Below are 26,916 nucleotides of genomic sequence, written 5' to 3'. Positions count from 1 at the left end.
AGGAGGATAAGCTTTTAGGAGGATGGCTCGCAAAGGTGACAGGGCAGCAAACAGCCAAGAATGAGACACTAAAAAATTTTCCAAGTTGATTTTCCTTGTTTTAAATCTCCAGTTTTCACCAGAAACCTCTTTCCTGCAGAAGAGAAGCTGCACAGCTTACACAAAGGTTTGCTTTTGCTTTTCCTCCAGGGCTACATCAAATACTCAGCACTCTTTTACGGCTACTACAATAACCAGCGGACAATTGGCTGGTTAAAATACAGGCTACCGATGGCATATTTCATGGTTGGGATCAGCATATTTGGCTACAGCCTGATGGTTGTTATAAGATCGTAAGTATGGCTGGCATTGCCCTCTCCGCAAAATCCACCAAGTTGGTCTCACAGCTGGGTTCCCCTCCATGGGCACAGCTCATGGCTCAGCCCAGCCATGGACAGCTGGGGGAGCATGGGGCGAAGGAGGCCGCGTGCCTGCTGCGTTCATGCACTCGGCCTCAGCATCCACCACCCCGGGCTCTGGCAGGCTGGGTGGAACTGGGCAGTCCCCTGCCTCAGCCATGTGCTCACATGCATTATTTTGAACCCTCCCACCTCCTTCTCCAGGCCTCTTCTTCCTCCTCCTCCTCCTCCCTGGATTGCTTTAACCCTTCCTCCTACAGGGCCATGAAACAGGTGGATTTTGTACCTGAATGAGGATTTTACTTACAGTAAATTTCAAAAGCTCCTTTTCCCATCCTTTCACTGCAACAAACCACCCCTGAAAGCCAATGTGAGTCACACAGATGGTGCGAGGGGTACAGAAAAGAGCCAAACACTACCAGACTGCTTTTGATGCGTCCCCAAATCAATCAGTGGAGTTTTAAAGCGGGGTCCCAATCTCCGTGCCCCTGGTGCACTGTCCCCGAGCACTGGTGAGGCCCCCACAGCATCTCCAGGGCACCAAGGATGCAGCCAAGGCACTTCTTGCTGCTGAGACAGTCTCTGCAAAGCCAAAAATAAAAAAAATAAAACCCTGTCTCTGCCTGGAGGGCACACCATGCAAAGGTTTTCCTTCCTTTGCAAGAAAGGATAAGCCCATGGATTTGTATCGCTGCTGAAACAGGCCCCATGGCTGTGCAGCAGCAAGAGCCTCTTGAGCCTTTGGCTGGAGTGGGACATGGGGATTTGCTGTACATTTGCCATGAAATTGCAGCATCTGTTGTCTCGCCTTCCTTGAGGGACTGGTGCTAGGAACTCTAGTGGGAGTTACAAAAGGATTTCAGGGATCAAATAATAGAGAGGAAACAGCAGAAGCCATATCTGCTCCTATGCTGATTAACAAGAATAATCCTTTTTTTCTCCCTGCATGACTTGCTGCAAGCTCTTTGGCTCCAGCATTGTGCAGCTACTGAAGTCTCACTAAAACTGTGTGTTGCAGTGGGTGTATTGGACAGCACCAGTAGTTTTTGACTAAATTTAACTAACTAAAGGTAGCCATAATCATATACTGTACCCTAGGACCCAGAAGCACTGTAAATAGACTTTCTTCATGCACTAGCTGGTGGAAGTAATCCTTAACCTGCTTTAATCACCTGTGCTAGGTTTTTTTCCACATTGCTGTTTTTAATACAAGACCTGCATAGACCTGAAGACCCAATTTGACAGTTCAGTCCTCCTTAAACCTAAAGTGCAATGGCATATGTTAGACAGTTGCACCCAAACCCCAAGAACGGTCAGCCCGCTCCTTCCTTACCCACCAGCAATCCCAAGCCACCGGTGCTGCTTTGCAAAGCTGAAGGACACGTGGTGGCTCTGTGAAACAATCTGACCTTGTTACCGCACATGTCCTTACACAGGATGGCACGCAATGCCAATGAAAGTACAGCAGATGGGGATGATGACAACTTCATTTTCAGCTGGAAAATGTTCACCAGTTGGGACTACCTCATTGGCAACCCAGAGACAGCAGACAACAAGTTTGCATCCATCACCACCAGCTTCAAGGTAACCCTAACCGGCATTTCTCTGTCTGCTTCTGGAGATGCTCCCAGCGCCTACCATGGCAGAGGTTTAAGGGGAAATCTGGGTACCTGTACAACATCTCTCAGGGTATGGCGCTGAACCATGGCAGCTCCCGTGCCCTGGGTCACCCTAACCCCCTTTTTAGGATTTGACAAAAATTTGTTTTGCTTCAGAGTGCAATTCCCCCACCACGTTCCCCTGGGACACGGCAGGCTGTTTGCCACTTGATGTCTTTCAGTCAAACTGGGGTGCCTGTGTGAAGCTTAGTTTGAACTTAACACAAACTACCAAGTTCAATATAGCCAGAATAGCATGGGATTGCATTTCACAGGGTGGAAAACCATCTGATGTTGCCTTAGGCTCGGTGCTGCGAGACACTCGCTCCAATTTTGTGAGCACCCCTATTTTTTCAGGAGTCTATCGTGGATGAGCAAGAAAGCAACAAGGATGAGAACATCCACCTGAGGAGGTTCCTGCGGGTCTTGGCCAATGTCCTCATCATATGCTGCTTGTGCGGGAGCGGCTACCTCATTTATTTTGTGGTGAAACGCTCCCAGACGTTTTCCAAAATGCAAAATGTTGGGTGGTATGAAAGAAATGAGGTAAGGGAACTTTGCTTCCAGTTTTCTGCTGTGATAATTTGCACTGGACATCAGCATAATTGTTGCCCCAGCTTGAGGACAGCATTCAAGGCAGAGGGGTTCCCTACCAGGGCATGGAAGTCCCCTTCAGTACCTTTGTACTTGTTTTAGCTGGGAAGCACATTGGTCTCACTGAGGGTTTCCAGGGCAAATTAACAACTCCTGCAGAGAGGGGAAAACACTATTACAATAAATCACAATAAAAGTCAATGGATCTTCAGCATTTACAACACTGACCATTTTCTAAAGAATCTACCTCAAGTTGTATATTAATGCTTACAAGCTCTGCTGTACTAGAAAGCTCTCTGGTTGTTAAAAATGTCCATGATCAGACATAAAGCTAAATTCAGATCTTTATCATCCATCTTGAATTATGGGAATAGGATTTTAGAATCTGCAGAAAAATTTCAGTTGTCAAAATTTTTCTGTGCCTGATTTTGGAATAAGTTCAAATCTTGAAGCTCCTCACAAAAAAAACCCACAATTATTTCAACCTATGGAAAGGTTTAATTTCAATGTATACTATATTATCATGTATTTATATATCAAAGCCAAATTAAATTCAAAGCCATGCATTTTCATAATTCCCTCAGAAAACATTAGCAAGACACTACTTTCTCACAAAATGCTTTGATTTATTTCAGGGAACTTTTCCCAAAGAAAAAAAATCCTATTAAAAAAAAGTTTAATGTCTGAGACTTTTCTACTGATAACTTGAGATCTGAATATATACAGTTCTGGGTACTGTTCCCTCTCCTGGAAAGAAAAGCACAAAAAGAGACCTGTGAGTCAGAGCCTGCCAGCAGCTGTACAGACACAGGTTTCTACAGGCCAACAGGCTCTGTAGGGCTGTAAAAAAAGATAGAGCCTGCAAGTCATGCCTGAGCTAACGCTGACTTGCCAATGACCTCATTGACCACTGTACAACTTAGCATCTCGCGCCATATAAAGAAATAAAAATACCACTAGGAGATATTTTCTTGAGCTGCAAAACTGAGTCCTTGATGTGCTTCCATGCAAATCCATAATTGCCTATTGCAAAAGCAAAGGTGCTGAACGTGGAAAATAAACATTAGCGTCAACTAATTATCTTTATGCACACAAGCCAAGTCTTGCGCTTCCTCCGAAACTAAAATAAGAACCTCGGAGCTGATGCAAGCAGTACTATGAGGGACTTGAGGAACCTGAATATTCATGAGTCTGGGCTGCCAGGGAACAAATTCTTCAGAGCTCATCCCTTTGAGATAACAAAACGTGCTCCTGCAAGAGCAAGCCGTGCAACCCAGCCCTGAAGTCTGACTCTGTGCTGCCTGCACACTAAGCAAAGCCAGAAGCTGAGCTCGCTTTGGCTCGCCCCCCTCTATAAATCCTTCAGAAATTTCCAACCAGTTGCTGGCAGCCCCCATTCTGCTCAAAGAAAGATAGTCACTGTTGTTACTGTTAGTGGTAATCTCGTTTTCCTCATGTGGCAGGTTGAAATTGTGATGTCCTTGCTGGGCATGTTTTGCCCTCCGCTGTTTGAAACCATCGCTGCACTAGAAAATTACCATCCCCGCATCGGGCTGAAATGGCAGCTGGGGCGGATCTTTGCGCTCTTCCTTGGGAACCTCTACACGTTTTTGTTGGCCTTAATGGATGATGTCAATGAAAAAGTAAGAGCTGAGCTGAAAAGCCACGTTCACTAGCATTTTCCAGAGCTGAGGGTGAGCGCAGCCTGTCCCCGCAGCCAGCAGGGAAGATTACCCCCTTTGCAGCACGCGCTTCCCCCATCCCCAATCCTCTGGAGCATCGGCTGCAGTGCCCTGGGGAGACTCACCGACCACAGGGGTTTCCAGAGAGTCTCCAGCTTCTCTTTACAGCCCTGAAAAGAGAGCGGTTATTGTCTCCTATAACCATGGCATGTTAGGGTAATTCGATTTTTTTTTCTCCATCTGACGCCATTTGCAATTTCTATTAACACAGACCCCAAGGATACAGTTTATAATCCTCTTCCCCTACCCTGCCCTCTTTAACATTATCCTAGTAGCATGTTGCAAGCAGATAACTGCAGGAAAGGATAAATGTCTAACTGATCCGCAGAAAAAATGACTCTGTTTTAAGCTGAGAAGAATTGGAAGAATCGAGGTGGTTTGCTCTGCCCTGAAAAATTACAAAGCAAGTGAGGAAGGAGGACTGGGTGGAGGCTCCCTCTGCACCCAGTAGTCTTGCAGGAGGTCTGGCTCCTCCACGTGCAGGGATCAGGCTGCTAACTCCCCAAAACTCATGGTGCCCTGATCTGCTCTCGGTCTAGAAGGGCTGCTGCTCCCCTGCTCGTGGCAAAAGTGAAGGAGTTTCTGTGTTACTACCAGCACTGCAACTCTGTTGTAAGCAGATGCTTATGTGATGGGTGGTAACTGGTAGGGAGGAGGGGGGAACCCAATGCCTTGAGTTTCACCAAACACATCCTCTGGAACCCCTATTTCCTGACATTTTTGGCTGGGCGGGTCTCTTCATTGCAGCTGGCTGAAGAGGATGTGGTGAAGAACATCACGCACTGGACGCTGCTTGGCCACCACAACTCGTCCGTGGGGAACGGCAGCACCGCCACCCCACCTCCCCTTGATCCCGCAGATGTGCCCAGGGGACCCTGCTGGGAGACAACTGTCGGCATTGTAAGAAATTCATTACGTAGTAAGTCTCTGGGCTGTTTTTGGGTGGTGTTTTTTTGTTGTTGTTGATGTTTTTAGCATTTCCAGGCTTGAAGTTTTCCTTGCAAATGACATCTCCTTTCCCAACTCTCACATAGCAGCACCAAGGCAGTGTAAGTCCTTGGCCGTGGTTCTCAAGCCATGGTGGTGAAATGGCCAGCTGGAAGCACCCAGGGCATGCACAGCTCTGTGGCACTTACCCTGAAGAGCACAAAAGGCTGGGTAGTTTGCAGCCATACCCGCATCATGTTTTTGTTCAGGCCACGACTGTGCCTTTGAAGCAAACCTGTCTTCTCCATTTATTGCTGCACTTCCGTTCATGTTGCAGAGCGGCTTTGGAGCACAAGTAAAACCCAACGAGAGGACATGCCTCAAGGGAACTCCTGACACACCCCAACCTCTAACACATTGTGAGGCCATGGGATGAGAGCAGAATTAGGCAAAGATAACCCCCCTGAAACGCACGCAGGGTGGCCTTCAAGTCCTCAGAGTTGCACCCCACAAACCCACTCTGCAACCTTCACCTTGCACCAAGAAGTTCTGCAGCCAGACTATGCACAACTTAAAAAGTAAAAGCAAGTATTTATTGGCTGATATAGATAGCTAGGTCTTACCAAGCTACGAGGCTATGCATTACAGTGTACACCCAATGGGTCTTCACTAGCCAAGTGGTTTTCAGTCAAGTGGGGAAAGACCAGCTACTGTCACTCCTTGGAAGGGAGTGCACCTGATCTGTCATCCTCCAGATCCTTGGTTTTTCCCCTCAGACTTTTAAACCTTTTCTTGTAAGTGTTTTTCCTTTTGAATGCTTGGGACACCAGCTATCTCCATGCTACAAGTCTTACTTCTGCCTGCAATTTTACCCTTCTTGTCTTGCACATCTCCCCTCTCTACACTTCCTCACAGCTCTTGTTTACCACTGAGCAATTTCCTCAGGAATCCACATGAAGGTTACAGAGCTGAGACATAGCAGAGCTATGCACAATCAAAACTACCCTTAGTGTATGTATGTTTTACACCAGCATTATTGCAGCATTAACATTCTGCTTCAGTTTTATGTGCTGCCACAACACATAGTGCAGTCAATAACGCTAACAGCAACTATCAGGGCTAATGGCTGTAATGGAGCTCATGGTTCCCAAGCACAGAGGTAAAGCTTAGGCACTGCCGAGTGTTTGAAAATAGGCAGGGAGTTTGCTCATGGCTTGCTTTTCTGAAGGTTACTGTCATATAAAGACAAATGGCTTAATAAAAAAATACAGTCCCAAATGGGCTACTGAAATTATAGGAGCTAAATGTTTTTTCCTTGTTTTAAATTGCAGGAGTTTGTAAGGCTCACTGTGTCCGATATCCTGGTGACCTACATAACCATCCTGGTGGGAGATTTCATCCGAGCTTGCTTCGTCAGATTTGTGAATTACTGTTGGTGCTGGGACCTAGAGGCTGGATTTGTAAGTCAGTGTCTTATAGCTGAGAAGACAGAAGTAATTTAGGGCCATTTGGTCAAATGCTACAGACAGACTGCTTTTGAATGCTTCCAGTGGTCTTCCAGTCTTGTCTGATAATTTAATTGGCGTAGGCAGTCTCTGCATCACTTCTCTGGATCAATCAGTTCCATCCCAGAAAGAACCATATAAAAATGCAGTTCTCTCCCCCACCCTCAGGACTTTAAAACATGAAGTTGAGTTAAAAAAAAATTAATCTGATGTTCATTCAGTTGTTATAATCCCAAACCTTTGTGCCCTTCTATACCTCTTCTCAAAGCCCCAGACCTTCCTGTTTGTTGCCCACCCCACAGGCAGTAGCATCCTTTACTCACAGCACCGTCTTCTGATCGATGCTGGAAGCTAGTGTTGCTTCTGCTGCAATGGAGCAAGGAGCATTTCCTTCCCTTCTCATGAATGTGTAGCACACAACAGCACTGGACTCTTTGGTATTCATAAAGGCTACATTACCAAAGAAGCCAGTACTGGAGCTGCACAAATACAGAAGAAAATAATGAAGAAAAAGAAAAAAAAGTCCATTGTTTCACATAAGAAGTGACAAAAACAGATGGATTCAGACAGAGATGGAAACACCTTGCAAGATTACAATTATAGCAGTGCACCACCTGCCTAGCTGTCATACTGGGAGGGTTTCCAGGAGGGGTCTGGAGAAGAGCAAAGAGGAAGGCTTTGCAGGTGTCTACAGGGTCCTGGTCAAGCAAGGGCAGCTGGGGTATAACAAGAATTTTGCTGCTTGTGGAGCTCTTTGTATTTCTTCTGGGGGAGGCAGAGGACATCTCCCAGGGTGGCCAAGGGATTTCAGAGCATAGAGGACTCCCCTGGCAGCCAAGCAGCACGAAATTCCTCCCATTGTGTGTGCTCACAGATCATGGTCTTGTGGAAGCTTCTGGTTTCCTCCTCCTGGCCATGTCCTCCTCTCACTTTATTAGCTGCCTTTGATTTTTTTTTTTTAGATGCTTTCCTCAAAACAACCTTTAGAAATACCACATGGGGTTTTCTTCATTCTTAAGATCTCAGTTGTACAAATAGCTGGAAGTCTCTTCTGTCCTGCAGGCGCTCTTTGATGTATATATATAAAAAAACCCCAACATTTCCTGGACATCCATCCTCCAGCTCTCAGTGAAATTTAAAAGAGCTGCTTTAGGGCTTATTCTGCACTTCCCTCTCTCCTTTCCCCTCGCATTCGGCATCAGCCCAGGCAGGCTGCGAGGAGGCGATTTTGCACTGAGAAACAAACCCCATTCAGCACCTGTCAGGGGATGCCCAGACTAACATGCTCCAGCAGGTCAGCTTTTGCAAACGAGCAGTCCAACCCAGGGAGCTCAGAAGGAGCAAAGTGAGGCCCTGGTTTATTAAGACTAACTAGTAGGATTAATTTGCAGCCCATAACAGGGGCAACGCTACAGGGTTGGCACTCCGCGATCTGGCAAAGGCAAAACTCTCCTTTCATGCCAAGTGGCTCCCAAAGCAGAAAGCACCATGGGCTTCCCTCCTCTTTTTCTCCTACATCTTTGGGAGATTCACATATTCTTCCTGGTGCTATATGTATTACACCACTGGTGCTCAAGTAGGGGTTGGTTTTTTTTCCCCTGGCCCTGGCATGAAAAAGGAGTGAAAGATGGTTTGGTAATGGCCATCTAACCCAACCTAGCCACGAGCACCAGCACAATTGTTTATGTGTTTTTCTAATGTATATAGTGAATAAGTCTCTTGTTTAACCCAGCCTTCTCACACAGAAGTACTCAAGGCAGAGGACAGCAGGGACTGAAAGTTGTCTTTATTTTCATGGGAAAAAGAAGCCAATATTAACCTCTAGCTAAAGATTTGAAGTAGAAATGGACCAGAATCAAACGAACAAAGAAAACAATGTTTGCACCCATCCCTTCCCAGAGCTGTGAGCATTCAGCTAAGCAAGACTCTGACTAGGGTCCCTTCAAGTTTTCAGCATAAAAGACAAACATCTTAAACCTCAGCTTTATGAACTGCTGACAGTATTAAGTACATGCAATTGCGTGAAAAACAAGCATACTGCACAGGACATTTCAAACATATAAGGGCATCACCCACCGTTTCTTAGAACCGTGTTTTCTGCATTGCAGTAAAAAAAAAAAACACTTTTTTTTCCAAGAAAATGTAAAAGAAAAACTTTAAACACCGTTTAATCTGCCAAAAGTCATCTGAGTTTTGTGTGCACAAAAGCAGATATACGTAGAAGAAACAGTAGCTTCATCATAGGCAAATCTAGCAGAATAGTAATTTATAAAACAACAAATACTGTCAATAGATTAGACCAGCCTTTTCTGGACTTACCACCATTAGCACCCACATCAGACAGGTTGCTCTGTATAAAGGAATATTTTAACTACTGGCTAGCACAGAGCAAAACGCCACCAGATACCCATCAGGTCATATATTCCCTCATATTTCTCTCCCTTTGCCCTCTGTTTCTGTTCTTCAGCAACCTGCTGCTGCAAGACCTGCCGACATGGATATATCTGGTGTAGCATTTGCCCTCCAGCTCATCATTATCACTGTTTAAACATTCAATATTTTACCAGGGTGGAACTGTAAGTCCGTAGCCAGATACACCAGCTGGGGTGTAAAAACTAGTCCTGTGCCATGGCTGCTTTGCTCACAGCTGGCTTTATATTAGCAGGGAGAAATAAACACAGAGCAATTCTAAGCACCTCCTTCTATCTTTCCAATTTTCAGCAGGCCAAGAGAAAAGCAGCAGCCCACAGCCCGGTAGCTCCAATTTTGCTTTCACCGCACTGCTGCTGGTCATTCAAGCAGTACACACGCAGCAGGAGCCCTCCCAGAAATCCCTTCATACCAGCTTTAAATAAGAGTCCTTATACCCAGCAGCAAACGATAGCAGGTACCTCTAGCAACAACACACTCTCCTTTCTTTCCCCATGCAGCCATCCTATGCTGAGTTTGACATTAGCGGCAATGTTTTGGGTTTGGTGTTCAACCAGGGAATGATTTGGTAAGATATGTCCTTTTTTTTTTTTTTTTTTGAGGGGGGGGGTGCATTATTTGGAAAACCTGCCAGTGGAGTTAGAAATCTTCCAAGCCAGCTAGAATAACCTTTGGGTTTTGGTTTCTCTGATTGTTTGGCTTTCTATGCTTGACTATAAAAGTGGAAATTTAAAAATGCTGGCTTACTCATCCAAGAGGAGCAGTGGCATAACTGCAGCAGAGAACAGTCTTGCAAACCCTGCCCCACTCTCACTTTTATAAGGTCATTTTTTTCCAGTGCTAAAAATGTATTAAGATGGTCCACATGCTGGGGGAGGAGATCAGAAAGGGTTTTGGGGGCACCACGAGCTTACATGTCAATGCAAGGGTGGGTACAGAACCAGCTGAGCAGGTCGGGCAGGAGAGGCACGTCCCAAAACTGCCCCAAGGGTGGGCAAATAGGAGCTGTTCTGCCCTGCCATGACAGCACAAGAAGCAATAGGCAACAGCACAAAGCACCCTTACCTCCTCTGGAAGCAAGGTTTCTTTTGCCACGGATTGATGATTTTTGCCTGTTCCCCTGCTACAACATCTCTGCAGACTCAGGGAGGTCTCTTCCTTCTGGTTACACTCACCTGATATTTTCCAAGCTATCCCCAAGCTATTTTTATCACAAAGTGAAAATCTTTCTTTAAAAGCACTGAGGGGTCTGAGACCTTGCTGGTCCTCAATGTATGGTTACCGTACCCTGACATGGATGCAGGTGGCTTCTCCTCTGGGAGAAGCACAGGGGTAGCACAAGCCAGCCCGCTCAGATGTTATTTGTGGGTAAACTTGCCACCACATGAACACTTTTTTCCTTCTTCTGAAAGTAAAAAACCTTCCAGTCTGTCAAAAAATAGCACCTGTCCTTCTCCTTTCCTTTTCAGGATGGGAACCTTTTACGCACCAGGGCTCATGGGTATAAACGTGCTGCGCTTATTAACCTCCATGTATTTTCAGTGCTGGGCTGTCATGAGTAGCAATGTCCCTCATGAACGAGTCTTCAAAGCATCCAAGTCTAATAATTTTTACATGGGACTTTTGCTGTTGATCCTGTTCCTCAGCCTCCTGCCTGTGGCTTACACCATCATGTCCCTGCCTCCTTCCTTTGACTGTGGACCATTCAGGTACAGCAAAACACCCAAAATGCCAGTTTTCTGCTCTGATACATGGGATTATTTTCATGAAGTTAGGACGCCTGGACTCCAGCAGAGATGGTGAAATGCCTTCATTCTCCATCTGGTTATATCCTTAGTAATGTGAGGCAACGGGCCGTGTCCAGCTGTGGGCAACATGCGCCGATGAAAGCACCAGAAGACAGCAGGGGTGGGACAGCAGGGTGCAGCCCCCAGTAAAAAAGCAATGGGAGCACCCCTAAGGCTCTCAGAAACATTGTGGGAGCAAAACAGGGTCCAAAGCCTCCTTCTAAGACCTTCCATAGAGCCAAGAACTCCCACAGCAGGAGAGGTATTTTACGTGTTGAATTTTGTTGGAAAATAGCAGGAAATGGATAGGTCTGAGCCTGAAGAATTGCAGTTTGTTTGGTTTTTTTAAATGCTTTTTTTTTTATTAGGACAGAATCAGCACTACACAGAGCATTCAGGGGACCAGATTAACATGCCAATAAAGTCTAATTTGATTGAGTAACGCCATTTCCTGGGCCCACTGAGCCTGACTCAGCAAAGAGCCAGCTTGGAACAAATTGTTCCTGTAGATGCACTATTTTAGGTTATCCACTTGCTAATGGAGAATGACAATAGAAAGCTAAAAGACTCGGGGGGAGAAAGCAAGAGACCAAAACTCCCTCAGTTCTATCACAAGGACAGGTGTCAACGAGCAATGTCAGAAGATCTGACAAGAAACTCGTTGCACGCATGCTATCATTTGGAGATGACTAATCTGCAATGTGAAAGAGCTATTTCAATTCCCAATCAACCCTTCAAAAGCCACTCAGCCTGATTCAGACCCTTGGCACACCCTCTCAACTCAACTGAAAGCTCAGCTCTCCTGGGCTTAAGGCAATTGATGAAGTTGGGATACCGTTTAGCCAAATTTGTCTTTATTGACTCTCATCATCAGGACAGAGTCCAACACCATCCCGAGCAGAATCCTGCAAGATCCCAGGAGGCAACAAGCCTAAAGATGTGGAATAGCACTCATTGGGTTGAATTCACAGACCCAGAGATGCTGGGGAGAGAAGAAGGTCAATTATGTAATCCAGCCTTTTACAGATTTTTCTCCTTTCATACAGAATACTCTCATCTGCTTTATCAATCCGGTTTGAAATGATTCTTTCACTGAGTTTCCTATTAAAGCAATAATCACAGCTTGCTATTTTTGTCATTACTTAGCAGCTCTTCAAGTTGGCTCATTATTTCAGAAAGCTGGAATTTGCATATGGAAAGTCATCTCTACCATGAAAAGGCCATATTTAACAAGATGTTGATCAGAAATGTATGGTTACTGCAATCTGTAGGGTTTTATACATTTCAGAGGGGTAAATATAGTCAGACCTTATAAAGGAGCCACATGTGGAAATAAATGTATTAACTCCAGGAGCAAGTTGGCCTAGCAAAGATTATTCTTACAATCAATGGGGGCGGGGGGAATGGATGGACCAAGAGATAATTTACAATGAAGGCATCTCAAAATCCTTCGTGGCCAACAGCAAGCTGGCCACTTAGCATCGATGCTACTTAGCATCATTAGATTAGGAGCTATTTTGTCCCTTCAGGAAATACCTACACTCCTTAACTGGCCGTTTGTCTTTCCAGTGGAAAGAAAAGGATGTATGAAGTCATTCAAGAGACCATCGAGCTCGATTTCCCACTTTTTGTTGCCAAGATCTTCAGCTACGTAGCAAATCCAGGACTGATCATACCTGCAATTCTGCTCATGGTGTAAGTTTTCCTTGCAATATTACATGCCTGGTTGGGAGGAGGAGGTTGAAAAAAAATGCTGGGATGTTAGTGAGTTCTAAATATAGCTTCTGCTGAGGTAACAGCCCAGATTAGAGCAGACACATGCTCCCTACCTCCATCAGCTTTGCCTAACACAATTTCCCAAAATTTAATTTCCTGACCCAATTAAACACAACTTTGTAGATGAAACGCATTGTTGACAGAGGCCTCATGGATATCAAAGCTGTCACAGCTTCCATACGAAAAATTTTCAGTAGCCAGCAGGAAATAAATGGACAGTCTCAGCCTGGTGCCTTTTGGAGAAGCAATTTCTGTCACAGCTGGTGGTATTTACAGCACTGCCAGGCCAGGGCATTCAAAAATTACACGTTCCAAAAATATGAAGAGGTGTGGTTTTTGTTTGGGACGTTGGGGTTTTTTGGTTGTTGGGTTTTTTTTCTAATAGCACATCTGGAATTTGTTTCACTGCTGTTTGATCATTTCAGCTCTGAAACCACACTTAATCTCTAGCACCTTCAGCAGCACTGGGACCAGAGCAGTTCTCTTTTTTTTCTTTTTTAAAAAAGATGTTTTCAGCATTGTTCTCGAGGTTTCCATAGCTATCAAAATGGGTGGCAGAGCCATGGCCAAATTTTATAGGCAGCTCTGAACACTCCAGACTAAACTGGGAGACAGGGAGAGCATTGGGGAGCGTATTACGTATGTTTGCCTGCTCAGAATCTTCCTTGGGCATCCACACACATTGGAGATAGGTCTCTGGGCTAATCCAGTACACTCGTTCTTGGTCACTGTGATCCTTCATTCCGAATAGATTACACTGAAGATAATGCCATTAAATTAAATCAAATACAAGTTCCCATGTTACAAAGTTTCTTATAGAAACAGCCTGAGAAAAATCCCAATTAAACTGAAAATTACCTGTCATCCCTCTACCTGCCATGAACTACTTACTCATTTTAACCTTAATAAAGATGATCAGATACTGTAACTCATGCAGACAGATCCTACACTTAAAAGAATCAAATCAGATACACACAGGAGACAAGAAGTCTCACACTACATCCATAGTATGGCCAAGCATATTATTGAGTTATCAGCTCTATTCCTATGGGCTTCACAGTAGCACTAGCAGATGCTACCACAAACACGAGATGAAGACCGCAGAACTAATCCACCCCAAATGGATGACCTTTACAGAAGGGCTGCGGGTCAGGTTTCTGAAGCTTTGATGTAACCCCCAAAAAAACGTGGTGGGAGAGCAGTAGACCTTTGAAAATAATGTTTTGTTCAGTGACAGTTTCCTGCCCTTTCCTCCACTGACAGCCAGGACAGGGAACAGCACAAATCTAGTTTATCTGCTGAAGAGACACCTTTTATCACCCCTTCCCAGTCTGGGCTATTCCCACACCACAGCCTTCCCATCGGTCTGTCTCTCCTCGAGGCACCATTCTGTCTCTGCCCCAATCCTGTCTGCAAACTGAGAGATACCCTATGTGCACATTACCTAAAACATCCTCGTTTCCCACCCAGATACACTGCCTGTGTGGCCTCTAAGCGTATTAGATATTTGTGATTTCCAGCCATTCAGCTACCGAGAGAGTCACAGCCCTAAAAAAGTGGGTGACCCCATGATGCCTGGACAAGCCAGACCTACAGCCCCTTGGCAGTAGCTCTCGCATGCCCCAAGAGCATCAGGTGTCTTGCGGAAGAGCTGCTCGCTATGTGCACACAAACTTTTCCTGAGATAATCCCAGGCAAAATTACAGCTACCCTACAAGGATATTTCCTAAGGCTTGGGTCCTTTTGTCATCTCAGAAACTTTACAATTTAGGGACTCAAATTTAGCACACCATCTTTGTACGCCTACAAAAATGACCTAAATATACAAGGAGACAGAATCTAATTACCCCAATTAAAATTTTGCCAGAAGAGCAAGATAACACTTCTTTTGACTGCAGTCCTATAACCAATGGCTACCAGTAGCCAGAAACTTCAGTTTATGTCTCTTTCACCATTTTCTCCAGAAAGTAGATAACTATAAATCATACACAAGTCCCCAGTTTCCTGCCTTCTCCCTGAAAGCCTTCAGCTTCTGCTGCTACGTCTGCCGTGGTGCAGACAGGTAGACAGGGTCAAGCTGGAGCTAGTCCTTACGCTGATCCCCATCCAGCTTGCCAAGAGATTAAAACCAGGGAAACGCAACTGCTGGACCTTCATTTGGTCCTTATGAGCAGAGCGCCAGCAGCTCTCAAAGTAGCAGGCAAGGCAACCTACAATGCAGCCTAAATAACAAATAGCCTCTACAAAGAGCAACAGGTGGATTGTAAATGGAGTCTGTTGATTTTGATGGCAGACACTCAAAAAAATGTGTTTTCCGCTTCTACGGACTGAATTAAGCCATTTTCTCAAGCCATGAAAAAAACCCTCTCTTTCTTTTTCTGGGTGCAATCAAAAATGCCTCTTTTATTTATTTCTGTTCTTGGCTTCTGGTCCCAGACAATGATGGGATCCAGCAGGTGACATGGGTCACACTTACTGTCATGTTTCTAGCTGCCTGAGGACAAAGGAAAAAGGAAAACAGAGCAAGAAGGAGCAGAGATACTTTGCACATAGGCATATAACCTAATCCCATTTGGGTCAGGAGCAGGATTTCAAGCCATGGCTTGCAGAGCTTCCTGGCAGAAGCTAGAAGCACCTTACTGCATCAAGGGGAAGGAGAAAAAGATTCAAAACTACTGTGCAGGCTAGAGAAGGACAGTGACCCATACCTTCTCCCCAGCTCTTGAGGAGCAGTACATCAGAGAAGAGGGGTGCCAGGACCACGCAGCATCCATGCTAAGCACCTCAAGCATGAGGGTGCATCCCCAGGCTCATTTTAGAGGCAGGTAGATCTAAAGCACCCCATTAGAAGTGGATAAACACCATTTGCTAACGCTTACTTGAGTTTCCAGCAAAGTTTACAGCTCCTCATGCTGCTGCTTACAGTCAGACCAGGACATGGCTTTGCTCTGCCTTTTCTGGGAACCGGCACTAGCAGCGTGAATCAGGAATTCAACAGCAAATCCAGCACACTTGTAGGACCTGCCCAGGACACTGGCATGCACCTTGGAGGATCACCCAGGCTGCTTCAGCATTGCTGAGTCTTGGTCTGAACAACCCAGTCCAAATCTGCCTGACTACCTGCAGATTTGGACTGCAGCGAAGGCATCCCCCCAAATCACCTTTCTGTGGCACTGTCCTTCTCCCCTCTCCCTCCCAAGACCCCTTAAGGGCAGCTCAATCTTGGACAAACTCAACCTCCCTTGAACAGTAAACCCGCAATAAACCAAGGACAGAGGAAACTCAGGCTTAGCCTGCAGACAGAGCGGGCTCATATCTCACAGCTTTTGGGAGAGGGACCTGGTGAGTTCACACCCTTCCCCACCAATGCCCCGGTAAATACAGGAGTCAGCAGGGGAGGAAGCTGTGGTGGTTGGAGACGATGCTGGCCGCTAATGCAGAGGGTGAGAAAGGACTGAAAAAGGAAAGGGAATGGATTTGCTCAGTTACTCAAAGAACTTGAGAAGGCAGCTCAGAAACAGAGCACATAGCATCCCAGATGGCTTTGAATAGGCAGATCAAGTTATCTTTATGAAAACAGGGGTGCTCCAGGCACTTATGTCCTGGCTGGCCACAACAAAAATGGCAGAGCAGCACCAAAGCTCTGGATTACAAAGCAATATATTTCCTAGGCAATGAGTTTGACAATGTAGAAGAAATAAAACTGTTGCATCCTTAGAGAAGATCAAAAATAATAATTTTCAAACTCACCAAGACTGAGTTCTGGGTTAATACTAGGCAAAAGGAAACAAACGTGTTTCCTCCAGACAGACCCCTGCAAAAGCCTCAAGAAAGGCCATCCAAAGTACCCCCTCGTGATCTCCCACCTGGAAACCAAAATGTCAGTACGTGGTGCCTTGCTGGGCTTAGAGTCAGGCACTCTGCTGACAAAATCCTCGAGCCTGGTTTGAGGATGCTGAACCTGAGCTGGAGCCACACAAACAGGTTATGAACTGTCAGGAAACCTTTTTGGTTTAGTCTTCCTTTTTCTTTTTTTCTTTTCTTTTTTTTTTTTTCTTTTGCAAGACAATTTTCTACTTTAAAAAAAAAAAATCTATAGTGATGAACTGAATGGCTGGTGCTTTTTCTGGGAATGGCTCAGAGTTACTGAGCAGATGTTGTTTATAATTTAGAAGAATAAAAGCACTCTGCAAAAGCAGGAGGAGACATTTTTGACAACCAAAATATTACTGGCTGGCGAGTGGCAGCGGTGGCGAGACAGCCCCAGATGCTTGCGCATGTTTTAAAACACGCCCTTCCCCGTGCGCCAAAGGCTGGCTGCCAGCACACCCTCTCCCATCTCACCTGCCTTTCAGTTCCCTCCAGCTTGGCTCGTTTTTCCCCTGGCTTTGCCGTGCCCTTTTTGCAGAAGGGATTGAAATGAAAGCCAGTGGCTCTGCTTCGACCTGGCTCTTGCTCATCCTTGGTTCCCACCTCTGCTTGCTCCTGACAGCCCCTTGTTGGGCTGCAGGAGGCAGCCAGTCCTGCCCGAGGGGGAAGGCAGACTGTGCCTTGAGGACTGTTGCCTGCCACTATTTTCCTTGTTTCCTAGTTTTTTCCGAGTTCCCTGTGTGACCTGGTGCCTGTTTTGGTTTTCCTTTGAGCCATGGCAGAAAGCTACGTGTTTTATCAGCCAAGTTGCTTTTCACCCAGGTAATGAGTTGAATGGGCTCACTACCAAGGAAAGACCCAAGGGCCAAGGCTAGTGCAAAGGAAGTAGAGGGAGCTCATGGCCAGCCAAGGTGGAGGCAGGAGGGAAGAATGGTCATTTTTCTTCTGTTTGAGCAGAAGTGAGCTACTGGACTGGCTCAGCCCATCTTACCTGACCATCCCACGAGGCAGTCTGATTTTTTTTCTAAGCCTTAAGCCTCTAAAGGCAGTTTGGAGACAGCTGGTGGGAAAACTAGGTATTAGAAGGTAGGCAAAAATTAAATGTTCCCTCCCTGTGAAACTTTCTCTCTCCCCTGATCCTATCACTACAGCAACACATTTGTTTTTGCAGCCTCGCCATCTATTACCTAAATGCTGTGGCTGAAGCGTACCAGCGCGCCAATGCAGAGCTGAAGAAGAAAATGCAAATGGTGAGTATTGATCTGGCAAAGCCATCTTTGAAATACCACACACTTCAAGTTTGATGTGCAACATATGCTTTTAAATTGCTCTTCACTTCCGAACATGTTAGTGACACAAGGGGAAGATGCATTTTATGCTTGTTCAGTCCTCTCTGGTGGCATTTAATGGCTAACTGCAAAGAGTGGTCACATCCCACAATAGGCTGCTATTTCATACTTCAAAACTACAGTGAGTTTTCCCATAATCTGTGCTTTCCAGCTACAAAAATAAGTTACCTCAAAGTTCAAGTAGTGTTTTGGAGCCTGAGATTTCCCAGGGACAATGATAAGCCTATCAAAACCACAGCCAGGTTTTGTACAAGCTGAAGAGCAAAGAGCCATAAATAACAACATGGCAATAACGTATTTTACCAGTAATTCTCAAAGCACTTTACAAAGGAGGCTGATGTCTGTCTCTGCCATGCAGATGGGAAAAGCAAGATACAGACAGATGCAATGACTCGAATTAGCAGAGTAGGATTTAGACCTCATGATATCCAGAACCGGGAGAGGTTGCAACATGCAGAGGACCATAATGCAGGGACCCCTGAACTAATATGAATTAGGTCTGGTAGCAGACTACCTGCAAAAGTGCAGCTCTGCTCAGATAATGAGTATCAATGAGAAACAGCAAAGGTGTCCTGCTACCAGTGTCTGTACTGGTCTGGCAGCACCAGTTTCCCTCAGAGCTTTCCTGGTGGGTCTCTAACCCTGTGCTGTTTTGTACTACATAGATGCGTCCAAAGTATTGAGCCTTACATCAGGAGAGGATATGATGCCACCAAAGGATTGGTATCAGCCATTTAACTGGTACAGGGCAGGATCCAAGCCAAGGAAGCAATGCCACATCAAGCAATGCATTGCATAAAGCAGAGATCAGTGCAACGTTAAAAGTGAGGATGTGAGTACTGAGAAATGAGACTCCATAAATTACATCCTAATGCTTAAATTCAGAACTGATCACTCATGCACGTGGTTTAAAATAAGGGTTTTGGTGCGCAGGGCATCCTCAAGTATTGCAGGAGTTGAACACATGCTACAGCATGCTTGGACTTAGGGGCACGTAGCCTATTTCTTGCTGCACAAACTGGTTGTGATCAGGGTTTAAGGGAGCACAAACCCCCATGGAGGGGTCACAAAACAGGGCTTGGCGCTACCCAAAGGAACAGAAACATCTCCAGACAAGCACCTGCCTTTGCACAGACCTTACGTATCTTTGTCCCGCAGGCACCTGTAGGTTTGCTGAGGCAGCCAAGCCTGGCGAGAGGAGGGGTACGCAGCAGGGCAGGGGAAAAGGGAGGGCATCAGCACAGCCCCGCTGCTTAGGGAGCGAGGGATGGGAGCTGCCTAGTCATGGCCAGGGTGGTCAGCAGTTGGAGCCCACCAGAGACCCCCACATGATGACCTGCTGAACTCAGAGAGATCTGCTGTGGCTGCCCCCAAAGGCTGCGAGGTTTGCCCAATGGATGGAAGCTGTTCTGTGGGTTGGGACCTCTCAGCTATAGCAAGGCCACAAGCCGCCTTGCATTCCATGGCTCCAGCACACAACTCCCTCCATTGGCAGATCACCCTTCTGGGAGGAGGGATGGAGCTGGAGTGGAGTCCCTCCAAGCTTTCTCACTGCATAAGAGGGCAGCCTCTCCCTTCCCCGTCCAGCATGCTTGTCCTGAGCAGAAACAGCCCCTGGGTATTTTCGTCCCTCTGCCATCCAGAAGGAAATCTTTTGAAGACCTAAATGTACGCAAGTAAAACCAAAGACAGCCCTACAGCCCATCCCCATGCTGCCATGCCTTCCTCCTCTTCCTCTGGCATTTATCACTGACACCCTCCCTCCCAAGAGGTCCACATTTAAAACAAACCAAAACCCCAGGGAGGGCAGATCGGCAGCTGCAGAAACACACAGACAGCCTAGTAGACCTAAACCACATTATCAGCAAGTGCTTTGCCCTAACAAGAGCAGAGCTGCCACTTCCCAGGCTCTCGGTCCTGCCTGGGATATACTTTATTTCCCTAAAACCTTTGGTCACCGAACCAAGATTCAGCACCTTGAACTTGGCAAAGAGATTACATTCATACCAACAAACAATTAGCCAGGCCAACCATGACACCAGGCCACCATTTCATGGATTACATCTGCAGTTTCAAACTAAATCTGATGGTTTTTATTGATGCAGCAACGCAAAGAAGAGAAAAACAAGAGAAGCAACAAAGCCAGCACTAACCCCATGCTGCAAGATCTGGAGGATTTACTTACACCAAGTACGAAGAGTGAAAGTCACTCCAAACAAGCAGAAGGTAAAAACTAAACAACCTCCCCTCAACCCTCCTGAAAAGGTTCCTTTTGTCACCAAACAGTGACTGGGAAAGATTGAGAAACTGGAGCAATGCACATTTGCAAGGGATCGGATGAGTATAACTAGCACAGATTTTGTCTGCTTACAGAAGTCCACCTGCCAATGGACGCCCAGGAAGGGCAAGTTTTTAGACTGGATTATGTCTCTCACAGGCTTATCACAGTGTGGGAATTGTAATCCAAAGTTATGATTCATATCCCAGCTATTAACCATGCTGTTCATGAAACCAGCAATTTATTCTGGGAACAATGCTGAAATTCCAGCATTGTTTCTAGGCTGATTAGTTAGGCCAGGCACAGACTTTTCTCCAAATTGAGGTTTTCATTGGAAAATTCATTATGAATAAGACAGAAGCTTTTTACAGCACTGCATTGGTCTTAAGGCAAATAAATGCATGCTGTATGCTCTGCTGAGGGGGTCCGTGGCTGGGCAGAAAGATGCGGGAGGAGGCATTGGCACCAGGCACTTTCAAGAAAGACAGACCCTCCAGGCTTGGTCTGAACCAGCCATTTCCTGACCGCCAGAGCCAGTGCAACACACGTGAAAGTTTTTGATTTTTATCTTGATGCAGATGAGAAAAGCAGACTAGTGCCACCATAATCCTCTCGCATTTAGATGGGCTGTTTCTTGGAGAGGCCGAGATGAGCTGGAAAGTTCAGACAAACCCGATACAAATTCCCCCCAGAGCAGACCCAGGGCACTCATTTAAATGGAAATAGTGCTGGCAGCATTGTGGGTGCATTGAAAATAAAGACTAAAATCAGCAGTTACCTGTGACCACCACATGGCTAGAGGTGTACCAGCATGGCTGGTAGGATTATCATGTCTTATAAACGCATTGGAAAGAACTGCAAAGAGTGCTTGGGCAGCAGAGACACACGCTGACTGTTGGCCAAGGGCTAACGGTCTTATTTATGGTTTCTTCACCCAGATGCTCAAACACATATCCCCAGACACTTGGGTTATTGCACATAGAAGAAACAGCAGCCACTGGGGAGAAGAAGAAAGGCAGTGTTTTCTCTCAAGAAAATAACATTCATAATCTTTGCTCTAGACAAAAAAATAGAGTCTCCTAGTAGAACCAGCCCTGTTGGGAAACAAGGCAAAGCAGCAGCCCTGGATGGCAGCCCCATGACTGATGGGAGAGGAGCAGCATTCACCCCACCACCACACGTGTTCGTAACTCAGCCACCAACACTGGGTGTCTGGGCACCTTACCCTGGCCATCCCAGACCAAGAGGGCACCCACTGGGACCAGTCCCTGGAAGGGGGAGAGGGCAGCCACGCTACTCGCATGCTGCTCGATAAGCTCAGCAACTTTTCTCCCATTTGACACTAAAGTAGAGGTGCTGCATAAACTATTGTAGTTTTAGTAGGAAATGATTACTGTATGTTGGTCATCCACTCGTGATGATCTGTATCTATCCAACACTGACTATCTAAAACAGCTTTGTTTAGAAGCTTAGTAGTACTTTGGAGTTGTAACCCGCAATGGCTGCGCTGATTTTGATCACAAAGGAAACAGGAGGCGGTCAGGATGAAAATCAGCCGTGGCATTGCTAAACTACTACATATAAGATGCAGACCTGTGGCCACTAACAGTGGCACAGTGAGCTTGCTCTGTGGTGCGAGTGCTTGTCAGTCCCTTCAAAGGCTTCTTCAGTTAATAAACATAGTGTGAGTTTACCTGTCATTTCAACAAAAGGTTTGCTTTTTTTTTTTTTTTTGCTGTCCCTCTACCTGAGGAACTAAGTATTCTTTAAAAAAAGTGAGTGTCCCTGTCCAGCTGCATGGCAGCCACTAATAGGAGTAGAGGACTCCTACTAGACCAGCACAGGAGGAGGTTTTGTCAGCTGCATTTCATCCTTTGTGATAGCTTTCCTCCAGACTACCTCCTCCAAACTTTCATCTTCTTGTTTCAACCCTGCTGTGTATCTCACCACCGCTTTCTCTGGGTTCCCACTCTGCTCCTCTTTTCATAGTCTGTTGACAGTATCTTGCAGCATTACTTCAATCCCTAGATACAAATCCTAATTTAGTGACACCACCCAGCACAACTGAGAGACTAAAAGTGCTTTGGCCTAGCTTCTGACTATAACCAGTTAGAAATTTCTGGTGCAATTTAAGGATCGTATCTTCCAGATCTACAAGACTTCCCAGGGCTCCGTGGCAGGACTTCTCTGGGTTGACCTGCTCTTTTACACCTACAGTTTCTTCCTGTTTTTGACACAAACCCATCCCGGCCAGCTTAGATCTGGTGTTCACATATGCGTTGTTCTTCATAAAAATATCTGTAAAAAATAAACTCATGTTCTTCAGTAAAAACAAATCCGTAAATATAGCTAGTAACAATTCCACTACAGCTGGGATATTTGGGATTAAAGGTTCTCACCTTGAATTTTTCCACTAAATGTCACAAATCTTGTCATACGATATGTTCAGGACAGGAAACTCAGTAACTTATTTCTCCTCTATGGCTTGACAGAGCACAGAGCATTTGACCTTCAGTCTGGGAACATCCACCTTCGATGGATGGGCAAAAGGGTCCAGTTAGGTCAGATGTGAGGCAGATTGGGAAAAGGATCCCATTTTTCAGGTCCAAACCAACAAAAGTATTTAGGCATCTGATTCCTTATAGGAATTAAGAGCTTAAATATATTGTGCTATGCTTATTTGTAGAGACCTAGCTCATTTTTTGATGTCTGTGCTTTATAAAAGAGACCAGAGCCCTAGAGAAGTACTTCCAGGAGATACAAGTGAGAGTCAAATAAAAGGAGAATTCAGAATTTCTTCAAGAATTAAATCATTGCATTTTGCTTTCAAATACAGAAAAGTCAGTGGGTTATTTGTAGAAATAACTGTCCCTGGTGTGCGGCTCAAAGTCAGTTTGGCTGTTCCCAGGCACGCTGCAACGGTCAGGGTCACTCATTCTCCCGGGGAGCCTCCACGTGGGAAGCTGCTCATCAGATTTGTTTCCTGGTCTTGGAAGGACATTTCTCTGAGCTAGGTCTCACAGATAAGGTTTTGTCTTGCCTCTTTGCTGCGAGAGTTGCTGGTGCAACACAGCTGCGGTTGCCTCTCCCGCCACCTCTGTCTGCAGAGATACCCAGTCATTGAACCAGAGAAAAGTCAGACAAGAGAAGGCATTTTTCAGGATACAGGGGCTGTTGTCCCCCATCCTTCTCCGCAGGTGTCCGTAGAAAATATTGGTCAGAAAGTACTGGGGGAAGGTGCTGCCAGCCTGCTAATCCAGAAGAATGTCGCAGAAACAACACGGTGCCCTGATTTCAGCCCAACTGGTCTGCCCTGCAGACTCTGGTATCTTAGGGAATGGTTGCATAATGAGGAATAGGATTTCCCTCCTCTTAGCTCCTCATCTCACATTAAAACACGATTTGGAAAGGGGAGACGTGGCATCAGATCTCACTCACCTCTGCTAGAAAACAGAAAGGGGCTGGAAACATGCGCATGTGTGCGCACATGTGGAAGAGAAATGGAGAATATTTATTTGCACAAGGAATATAAGGACAATAAGAAACATTATGAAGAAGCCATAGAGAACTCCAGACAGGTTTTGAAAACCTGAGAGGCAGACTTAGATCCAGATGAGTAACTATTCCAGGATGTGAATGCTTTCTGAATCAGGCCCCTGAGACCTGCAATAATACTGAGAATTACAACGTACTTTGTCATCTCTGGAGCACACAACTGCCCATTAGCTAATTAATTTTTCAAGGTTTGCTCATCTCTAATTATAATACATTAGGTTCACCCATTGATCAATGTCTTTTGCAAGCTCAGAGGCTTCAGGATACAAGGGCGACAGCATCAGCTAGACAACAATTTCTGCAGACCAGTGGCAACTCTCTTCCCCGACTCCAATTCACAACGGGGTCCTCTGTCAGAGCACAACAGTTGTGACGGGTGTAAAAATGCCAATCCTTGGTCTTCATATTGACTGAAATGATTATTTGGCTCTCTTGAGTTTTGAGCCTATTTACCAGTTACTCACGTGCAACTGGAGGTTAAACTTCACAAACTCATAGGAGCATTCAGCAGTGTGTGGTTTCATCCCTATTTTTCTATTGTTTGGAACTGGAATAAGTACTTGTCCGAGAATTCAGCATTGATTTCTCCCCTCCCCTGACATTTGTTGAAAGACTATATCCATCCCAAGCTTTCCCTGGGGCTCAGGCTAACTTCAAGGGGAAAGAAAAAAAAGAAAAAAGTTCAGTGGTGTGTAGTGGCAGCCTCCTAGTAACATCTCACACAGCACACAGTTTGCATTCATATATGACTAGAAAAGCCCTCTGCATTGCAAATTTTTTCACATCTTCTATTGCCACTAGTTCAAATGCTGCATCCAAAAGGTTTTGGTAAAAAACAAGGAAATATCCAAGCTTAATTCTTTTATTATTCTTCTCACCAAAGGCTTGGTTTTAAACAGGCAACTCTTGTGGGCATCAGTTTTTCATTTCTGTGGCCAGAGAGAGTATGGAAAGATTGAGCATCTGCTCAGCATTACTGATGAACAGGAATCTCAACAAAATAAAAAATAAAATTAAAAAGGGCAATTTTGCAAAACACATGGCTAAACATGAGCTGTGAAAGGGATGCCAGCATGCACACTTCTCTTAGGGTCAAAAATGCCATTCATCCATTTCTTTCATACTGTGCTTGGCCGTGGTGCAAGACAAACTGCTTTCTGTACTCACAATGAATAGAAAATAGTAGACACCACTAAACAGGTTTCCTCATAAAGCCAAAGTGGTCCAAATATCTCATGTACATGCAAAGAATACACTGATTTTGCATTCAGTACCATAATACTGGGGCCTTGGCTTCTCCAAAACAGAAAAATCAACTTTTCACTCCAGAAGGAGAATAAATTTCTTCCAAAAGGGAACTTCAAGACATTTGAGCTTCTATTTTCAGGTTGCTTATACGAAGCTTTCCAAGGAGAGAAATGTTGCACAGCACTGCTCATGACGGGGGAGAAGGGTTTCCTCATACCAGCTAACGAACCAGTGTTTTGGGGAGGGATTTTTGGTTTCTTTCAAGGTGCTGAGGAGAGGTGTCCTCCGCACATCTAAGCTAAAGAAATCGCTCAACTACAAAAAGGCTCCACACACCACAATAGCCACCATAGGAACAGGAGCTAAGGGACGCACCGGCATGAGCACCCAGTGAGACCTACCCTGAGAAACCTTCACTGATGAATCCAGGTGAGAAAGACAACTGGCAGCCATTCCTCATGCCCAGAGAAACTTCCCAGTGATGGAGACTGGTATTTTTGCAGCTTATCCCACCCCACGAAGCACACTGCTCAGCACGCCTGGCTGGGCAGGGGCTCTGCCAGCGCCAGGAGCACCACAGTGGCTTCCATGCTGGTGAAGATGCACCAAGACTCGCTCTAATGTCCTGCGGACCTCTGACTTGACCCCAGCAGGCCATGGGTGCAGCAGGTTGCCCACCTCTCTGCACCCCAGCACACTCGGACCCCTCTCCGTGACCACGTATCAGGTGCTTTTGCTGCCACTGAAGCAGGTCAGACGGGGACCTTTGAAACCTGACCCCACTGCATCTCTATATCACATCTCTTCAAAGCAGTGATGTCCTGACAAAAAAAAAATGATGTGCTCACCAAAAGGCTTTAGAGAGAGAGTGATCCCCCCATTTTGATTCATGCTGTATGCAACGTTATCAGCTCTCCGGCCTGACAGCCGTGGGGATTTTTTTTCTCTCTGTCACGCTTTTCTTGCCGCTTGCCTAAGCCCTGAGGCAGCAGCTTGTCCTTTGGCAGGTGGCAGCCCGGTTTCATCTGCAGCCAAGGCTTTATCGCTTACAAATGCTCAGACACAGGTTTTTCCCTAGGGAAAAAGGCAACTCTGGAAACCAAGGATTTCTAGGTCCCGGCCCATTTCTCACACAACATAGTCATCATTGCTGAATCAGAATTCAGCATTGTGTTTTAAATGGACTATATCAACACAACGCTATGCTGCAGCAAGCTAATGTGGGGAGTCTTGGCTTTGCTGCAATCATTCATTTCCAATCACAGGACCCAACTCCCTGGGTCCCCTTCAGTTCAGCCATCTATAGACAGGCAAAACCAGTGGTGAACATTCTCTCTGAATCTTAAATTGGTACCACGTGGTGCTACCCAGGAATACCCACCTCCTCCATGCACTCAGCAAACGGAGGCCACTAAGCTCCCATGTGTTGGGAGACTGTCTACATATGCGTGTATCCACACAGGCACTGAGATAAAGACGAGTGGATTTTAAAATGTTTCAGGATTGATATTTTCTGCACCACTCCTTCATGATTCACGGCAAAACTCGAAAGCACTGAGGCGAGGGGATGCATTTGCAGCTGGTGCACCGAGCATCCTCCCATGGCAGCGTGCAGGCGGAGGGAGGAGAGCCCACAGCTTCCCAGATGCGATTTCCCAGTGGGCAAAAGCTTTGTGTGTATCAGCATCAAACCCCCATGAAAAGGCCAGGCGGGCAAAAGCCACCCGAAGGTGGCAGAGCAGCCAAGGGGAGGAGGGGGCAACCACAGAGGGTCTCTCCCACCTCCCAGGGACCAGACT

General features: G+C 45.8%; 1 protein-coding gene across 1 annotated transcript in view; it reads left to right on the top strand.

Moving 5' to 3' along the window:
- The window catches only part of TMC2 (transmembrane channel like 2), a 34,466-nt gene extending 12,837 nt beyond the window's left edge, over positions 1–21,629 (top strand). The window contains exons 9-20 of the mRNA XM_076332299.1: positions 190–332; positions 1,835–1,982; positions 2,414–2,602; positions 4,114–4,293; positions 5,140–5,292; positions 6,651–6,779; positions 9,755–9,822; positions 10,724–10,963; positions 12,611–12,736; positions 17,859–17,937; positions 20,142–20,262; positions 21,376–21,629. Coding sequence (XP_076188414.1) covers positions 190–332; positions 1,835–1,982; positions 2,414–2,602; positions 4,114–4,293; positions 5,140–5,292; positions 6,651–6,779; positions 9,755–9,822; positions 10,724–10,963; positions 12,611–12,736; positions 17,859–17,937; positions 20,142–20,262; positions 21,376–21,629 — 1,830 coding nt within the window. The remainder of the gene's footprint in view (positions 1–189; positions 333–1,834; positions 1,983–2,413; positions 2,603–4,113; positions 4,294–5,139; positions 5,293–6,650; positions 6,780–9,754; positions 9,823–10,723; positions 10,964–12,610; positions 12,737–17,858; positions 17,938–20,141; positions 20,263–21,375) is intronic.
- Positions 21,630–26,916: the final 5,287 nt, after the last annotated feature.

Source organism: Aptenodytes patagonicus, chromosome 2 (genome assembly GCF_965638725.1).
Source record: "Aptenodytes patagonicus chromosome 2, bAptPat1.pri.cur, whole genome shotgun sequence".
In the NCBI taxonomy this organism is placed as follows: domain Eukaryota; kingdom Metazoa; phylum Chordata; class Aves; order Sphenisciformes; family Spheniscidae; genus Aptenodytes; species Aptenodytes patagonicus.
Note: the sequence above shows the minus strand (reverse complement) of the source record. Positions and strands in the feature narration are given on the sequence as shown.